Below are 7,953 nucleotides of genomic sequence, written 5' to 3'. Positions count from 1 at the left end.
GTGTTCAATTTCCCTGGAGCAAAGCGAACGATTCAAAAACATTCCTAAATTGTTGACGAGGTTACCTCCCACGATTGTTATCTTCAAAAGACTTCAAATGTTCTTTCATTAATATTTTAAATTATCAATATTGAATCTGCCCCTACTTCTCCCGCTTAGATTGCCTTTGACATGGCAATCTACCACTGAATTTGTATTTGTTTAAACTGCGGACACCCGCGCTTAGTTGAAATGACAATGTGAGTAATGTCAAGGCCTACGCAGACCGGGACGGCAAGGCAAGGGATTTTAATTTTTACTAATGGACATTCAACCGTACTGGTACAGAAATACGACATAAATTGCTATGCTTTAAAATGATGCCGTGGCATTGAAAGGGATTTTATCGCAACACGCGCCACAGGCTCCCGTGGCGGGATGCCGTGGCATACTGCGGTAGGCAACGGCATGCCACGGACTCCGGCGCTCGTAGTGATATACTGCGGGGTGCGGCGGCGGGAGTAGAGAAGCGGGGAATGCACACCAATATTGACCATCCATTTGCGCCCGCGTCTTTGACGACTGTGCTACGTGATTTTTTCGGAGACCAGTTTTTTACGTTTTTTATTCCAACATGGAGGAAAAATTAATAACTTTAGTTCAAGACTATGATTATTTATATAATATGTCATCAAAACATTATATGAACACTCAAATGAAGAACAATGCGTGGAAAAGAATTGGAATAGAAATGAATAAAACAGGTAAGTAAATATTTTTGCACTATAATTATATTTTAAGATTTAACACAGTATTAATGTCTATTTACAATATCGTTTTGCCATGGAATAGAGCCCTCATCAGACCTAAAGTAATCTTTAAACATCTCCCGTACTGTCATACCATCTAATGCATTGTTCATATTATTATCGTTTTCTAAATTAATGCTTACACTTGCTATATTTTGGCTTTCTGTGCTTGTACCACCTATGATGAAATTGTGTAAGCAAGTACATGCTAAAATGATATTATCAACATATTTTGGTTGAACCTGAATTCCTTTTTGACATAATTCGAAACGTTCTTGAAGTATACCAAATGCATTTTCGACGATACGCCTGGCTCTACTCAAACGATAATTGTATATTTTCATTGCTTCATCTGTCAATCGATCGCCACTAAATGGTCTCATAATGTTTGTGGTTAACGGAAAAGCCTCGTCTGCTACAAAAACATACGGCAACTCAAGATCTGTCCTCGGTAAACGTTTTTTTGGGGGAATATCGAGGGCATTAGAAGTCAATTTTTTTCCAAATATTGAGTTTTGCATTATACCTCCATCACTATTTCGTCCATATGATCCTACATCTGCAATCACAAATTTATAATTTGCATCCACAACCGCTAGTAGTACGATACTGAAAAACTTTTTATAGTTTATGTAGAGACTTCCACTATTGCGAGGTGCTTTTATCTTGAAATGTTTACCATCTATTGCACCGATGCAGTTCGGGAAATTCCATTTTTCATCAAATTCCATCGCGATTCGCGTCCATTTTTCCCTTGTTGGTTTTGGCATAACACTAGGTCTTAGGGCATTCCAAATGACTCGGCAAGTTTCATGTACGATAGAGCGCACTGTACTAAACCCCATGCGATAGCTGTAACCTAGAGACTTGAAGCTACTTCCCGTGATCAAAAATCTGAAAGATAATATAATTAGGGGTAAGTGAGGCAGAGTGAAAGACAGGGCACAGTTAAACAAAGTCAATTAAATAATACAGTTTACGTATTTATATATAATTATGAATTCCTCATGATATTTTTCCGTCACCGTAATGCCAGTGGTAATTTCTACTTAGAAAAAGATTAGCTCAATATAATCCCATAAACACAGCTGGTGCTAACCTAGTCACTATCTAAGGCCTTTTCCCATTACCTACTTATTCTGTTTCTATACCATTTTACCTGCTTATGTTTTGTTTTAGGTGAAGAATGCCAGAAAATATGGGGTAATATACGTAATAATTTTAGGAAAGCTCTGAATAACAGAAAAACAAAGAGTGGTGACCCGTACACAAAGCGACGCCCTATCAAGTTTGAAAAAGAGCTGGAGTTTTTGAAAAAATTCATTCAGCACAGAAAACAAACCTCGAATCTGGACTCCTCTTCAGAGGATACGCAGACTTCTTTCGCAGAATCCGCTGTCAATGATAATGATGAACGTTCAGTTTCGCGAATGACCAATGATTCACACCATTCCTTAATAAGACCAGAACCTACAACAACTGCTGAAATACTAAATAAATACATTGAATCGAAAAAGGAGGTGGACCCCATTGATTCGTTCTTTCAAACAATGGCTGCCACAGTAAAAAAACTACCAGAAAGAGTGCAGGTCCAAATAAAGAGACAAATATTTAATGTGGTAACTGACGCCGAATTAAAATACATAGAGGGAACTCCAGCTCCAACATCTGAAGATGTCTCTAGCTATGAAACCACCTCAGGCTCTGGTTATGAAGCTGCTTCGGGGTCTGGCTATGGAACCGCCTCAGGCTCTGGTTATGAAGCTGCTTCGGGGTCTGGCTATGGAACTGCCTCAGGCTCTGGTTATGAAGCTGTTTCACGGTCTGTTTATGGTACCGCCTCTGGCCCTGGCTATGAAGCTGCTTCAGGGTCTGGCTACAAAACTGCAGTTTGTGAATACGAAACTAATCTAAACTAGTAGGTACTCTAAATTAAGTAAAAACAAATAAAGATCCAGGGATTATCAGTGAGAAGGTTTATCAGTGCAAAAACTTGAAAATCGTTATTATGTGTCTACAATACATGATTGTACTTGGCAAAAAATATTGTTTTTTTTTTTTTAATTTAATAAAAGAAGAAAAAATAAAACTTATACAATCATTTAACTACCCACCTCAAACACAAGGATAATCTCTGATCGGCTTCAATGGGGTTGCGAAAATTGGTCCTCTGTTTTTCGATATATGGTCGACATATATTCAACAGTGCTTGAAATTTCTCATAATCCATTCTATGATAGTCATAAAATTTTTGCACGTCGTATTTTAAATCATTAAATAAATTATTGAATTCACCCTTTGATTCCCTTTCTTTCCATAAATTATCAACCCAAAATCTTCTTCTATCCCTATTATTAGCCTGTGCACCTTCTTCTTCATCTGCAATAATCGATATCAACACCAAATCCCAATCTACCATTTTAAAACTGAGGCACACCAACACTCGATCAAACGCAACTGAAGACTAAAAGTGTATCAGGCAGCAGGAGTCGCTGAGGCGTGCTTTGTCGTGCCGCGGCACGCCGTGGCATGCCGTGGCAAAGTGCTGGAATGCCGCGGTATCTAAGCGGCCAGTGTGCGCTGACTCACGGCAAAATCCCTTGCCTTGCCGTCCCGGTCTGCGTAGGCCTTCAATGTCATTTCTATTGGTATACTCCATACTGGCTTAAACTCCGTCGTCAATTGTCATTGTTCACTGTTAGTTTTTTTACTTTAATAATAATTAATAAAATATTTCTTTCATTTTAGTTTCCTTTATTCTTATTTCACCAGGTTATGGGCCCAGCACGCTTCCACTATGCCGTTGTACTGTTGCCAATTTTATTGGTTTAATTTATTAATTTTCTTACATGAATTCTGGAGATAACCAGAACAGACAGGCACAGTCGAACATTGAAATATATGTATTATATTCTGATGATATAAATACAATATATACGCTTTAATTTTATTTATATGTCTAATGGTATAGATAGAACAACGGTTAAGGAATTGTTAAGTGGGCTTACCACTGCCTAAGAACAATATTCTATTTGCAATATTTTAGAGTTAATTCATTGATTAATAAAACATTGTCATAATTGAATTAAGATAAATTTAAAGTATACAATTTGAATACTCATAAAAGCCACATATACGCATTTTTGGTGTTTAACTCCCGTATTTTCTCATGGAACCAAAATAAACAACCCGAATGAAACTCTGAAGCCGAATTAACGATAGGTAGGATTATCAATACAGCAACGTTTTGTGGTGGAAGATAACTTAATAAAGAGCTTATTCGTCTGAGAGTAAAGTATGTTTTATTGATAACACGCCATGGAGCCCATTGGATGAATGTCTTAAAAACATTCTTTGGGATCAACATGAAATGGAATACTATCATCAAATTAATATATTTTGGCTTCTATTGAATTAAGATATGCTGTTTAGTATGTGTTATGTTTAATATTATTATTATTTTATATAGTACCTATTGAGTTTGTGTGAATGATATGGTTTAGCAAAAATAGTTTTTTGGATTCACAAGCCATCTCATCTAAATATTTCGATGTATCTTATTTATCATTTATGGTTATACAAATAGAAAACATATATCAGATTCTATCAGATCAAAGAAATTCTAAGAAGAAACAAAAAAACTGTTACTGTACTTATTCAATTTAATAAGTAATAGATATATCTAATACTTTGTTTTACAACTTTAAAAGAAACTATTTACACAAACACATCCACATCAAAACCTAACCATCCTTTTTCATTACAACAAGATTATGCACAATATTCCTACTTTTATTTTGTTAAAGTTATTCTATTTTTATTTATTTTGCTTTAAAATTGTTCTACAAAGATTTTAAAACTTTAAAAACTTGAAATTTATATATCTTTTTCACGTATGCAAATTTCCCTCCATTTCACATATATTTTTCAGATATATATTAAATCATAATATAATTGAATGGGTAAAGAAAACATATTCTCAATGATTGTCTATCAGGAAGCTAGGCATTTGTCGATCAGAGTATCAGCGTGCTTTTAAAATACTAATATATGTATTTTTTAATTCCTATAGAGAAACAAATATTTTATGGCAAGAAGCGAAGATTACTGCTAGAACTCTATCACTTCATCACCTGAAGCTCGATGTTTTTCACCGATATACAGGACATGCTGCAATAATAATAGGAAAATGTAAGCTCATAACTCCAAAAAAGCTGTAGAACTTAAGGTGGGTGAAGTGCAACTTGATATAATCCTGTGTCAATCATGGTTTGGTGAAGGGTGCTTTATCAAAGAGTCACAAAGCATATTTTTTGTGAAAAAGGAGTGAAGCCTCATCCCAAAGTATGTCTAATACCTGTCTTAGATCGTTTTATGATAATCATCTAAGAAATATGTACATTTTTTTAAATGTATTGAATTTCCATTATAATTCCGGACTTCCAGCCAAAGCTGAATGCTGGCCTTATTGTAGCCCAGATCCTTTTGCTTACAAATTATTCTCCGTTTTAGAACACATGGCCTGCTTTAAACGAAACGCCATAACCGAGTCGCTTAAGAAACAAAAAAACAATCAAATGACGAAATTGCCCATAAAAATAATACGTAAATCTATAAACTCGGAGCCAGACAGATGTACGGCTGACTTTAAATGCACAGGTAGCTATTTCGATTGAAAAGTAAAGTTTTATTTGTAACTGAAGTTATAGCTACATATTATATGTTTTGCCTTTTAATGGATGTAATAATTAAAGTATATTCGTAGAAATAAGGATAACAATACCAATATATCTACAAAAACTTAATAACAAAAGGTCTAAATCGCTTAGCCGCACATTTTTCAATCGAGGGAAAATTTTCTGAACCCGAAGCTTATCTTTAGATACAGCTTTCCGACAGCAGCCACTATCGCCAATTTCTAACTTGATCGGACAGCTTGATGGCTTCTCGTGCAAAGAACTCGATAACGATCCAGAAACAAAACAAGTTGAGACAAACCGCCGCTGTCAGTTGCTGCCAAGATTTGCTGCCAGTAACTTTCCTTTTTATCCAATTACGGATCGTTGCATTTCCAAATAAATGAGTGGTTTGTATAAAAAGTACAACTATTTTATTCGCATTTATATTCAAAACTCTTATTTAAATAAAAGATTTAATTGAGTACTAAGCAAATATTTTTATGATATAGATATTTACCTTGTGTAGCCTGTCATTGGATGGACAGAAAATAAGATGACTTTATGACAGTGTACATGCATATTCGGGGCAAAATTTTCTTTAGCTAGTTGTGTAATTCATTTAGTTGAACAACATATTATGCCTTAAAGGCTTCTATTAGTGCCCTCAATCCGCGACGCTACTCAACCAGTAATAATTAATTAGAAGCAAACAAGAAATGCTCACACACTTTACTTAGCTCATTTATCAGAAGCGGAATTGGTTGGCCCTTAACAAAACTTGCTAATCTCATTTCAAACCTCACTTACGTCAATATTTAACTTTTATTTTAAACATTTATATTATTTGAGATTGAATTATGGTTATTTATTTAAATATAGTTAGTTAGATTATTTTAATGCTATTGTTGTCTGGTACCCGGTTATACAAAGCTTGAGGCTAAATACTGTATAAGAAAGTAAATCAAGTTTTTTATTTTGTTTCAATAGAAACATAATAAATAACTTACAACATATGTAGTGAGTTCATCCTGGGCAGTTTTGCTAACACTTCTGCCCCAAATAATAGTGCACATTGTGTGGTGTGTGATGTTATGGACAAATAAGACACAATTTTAGGACTGTCTGCGTGTACGGAGCGTAGTGCGGTACGGTACTTGTGTTGTGATGTGTTACGATTTGCATTATATTTTCTCTTAATATTAGGTGGATCTAATGCTAGTTGTGACATTATCACGCTCAGCTTAGCTATAAGTTGAGCTTAAAGCTTAGAATGTGTGAATTTATTTTCGACGGCTTACTTATTATTTAAGGAATCCTCAATTTATTCTTCAAGTTGTTATATCTTCTACAACTATCTACTGCTATAGAGTCATCAAGCGATGTTGCAGAGCTCCTTATAAAAGTATGAACTAGTAGGAAGCAGTGTAAAAACGACTCGGTGGCAATTTTAGCTTAGTCATATATTTTTGCTAATTCGTTATAATATTCATCACAACCATTATTAAAACTCATTTTTTCATGTAATAGAGCGAGTGCTAAGCGACGTTGTTTGGGTTGATACCAGCAATCGAATTCCACCACCGGACATTCAGTCAAAATCCGAAATTCCACCCACATCGTGTTTCATCGTGCGAGAATTTTTTTTCCTCGCAAAGTCACTTTGTGGAATCAATTACTGGCCGTAGTTTTCCAGAACCGATACGACTTAGAGTTCTTCAATATTATTTATTATCAACTTTAAGACTGGCAGCGCATCTCTTGACCACTGGTGTTGCAGATGTCCATTGGTAACTGCTTCACCAGCTTCCAAAACGTGAGTCTCTTTCCCGTTCGGACGGGGGCAAGTAATTTATTAAAAAAAAGTTCAATAAAAGCTACAAAAATGTAATTTTACGGTTGAAAACTTCCTTTTTTAGAGCATATAGCGGGGTCAATCAGCCGCTTTCTATGCGTACAGCCGCTTATAACGCTGTAAAATAGTCATGTTATTTTCATACAAAAATATTGAACTGAAAACTTTTTGATTAAAAACCTCCTTCAGGCCCTATTTAGAGGGTTCATCAAAGAAAATACTATTTCTATTTTCTACTACCTCAGTCTTTTACTGTAATTAATATTAATCTCAAAAATATATTATGTGAAATGGCGTTAAAGAACGAAAATTCTAACATAAAAACACAATAGGTTTTTAGTTGCAGCCATATTTATGACAAGATAAAATTAAATTGTGTGTACCAATATGGTGAAGCTCTTATTTTTGCTTGAAATTAGAATTTTACTTGCTCTCTTTTACCTACGCATATACAAAGATATACTTGACATTTTCTGTTTCAACCGACTGTTAAATTAAATTTCTCAAAGCTTATAGTATTTTAGCATTTATTTTAGCATTTTATAGATGTTTATTGGCAAGATACATATTATCATAATAATATGCTTTTATCATTTGGTGTTTTTATAGGTACGGACCGCCTAGTTTACTATAA

At 34.8% G+C, this 7,953-nt stretch overlaps 1 protein-coding gene across 2 annotated transcripts; it reads right to left on the bottom strand.

The window, feature by feature from the left end:
* Positions 1–748: 748 nt before the first annotated feature.
* Positions 749–3,207, bottom strand: LOC126965795 (uncharacterized). Of its 2 annotated transcripts, XM_050809565.1 has the most exons (3): positions 2,903–3,207; positions 1,468–1,682; positions 749–1,347 (listed from the first exon to the last, which is right to left on the bottom strand). In XM_050809565.1, exons 1-3 carry the CDS (start codon positions 3,205–3,207, stop codon positions 794–796), a joined length of 1,074 nt encoding a protein of 357 aa, XP_050665522.1. In that variant the 3' UTR covers positions 749–793. The 2 variants fall into 2 exon arrangements, with proteins under 2 accessions (XP_050665522.1, XP_050665521.1); XM_050809564.1 differs by having other exon boundaries at positions 749–1,682.
* Positions 3,208–7,953: the final 4,746 nt, after the last annotated feature.

Source organism: Leptidea sinapis, chromosome 8 (genome assembly GCF_905404315.1).
Source record: "Leptidea sinapis chromosome 8, ilLepSina1.1, whole genome shotgun sequence".
NCBI classification, from domain to species: domain Eukaryota; kingdom Metazoa; phylum Arthropoda; class Insecta; order Lepidoptera; family Pieridae; genus Leptidea; species Leptidea sinapis.
The sequence above is the reverse complement of the archived record's forward strand: the minus strand, read 5'-3'. Positions and strand labels throughout refer to the sequence as shown.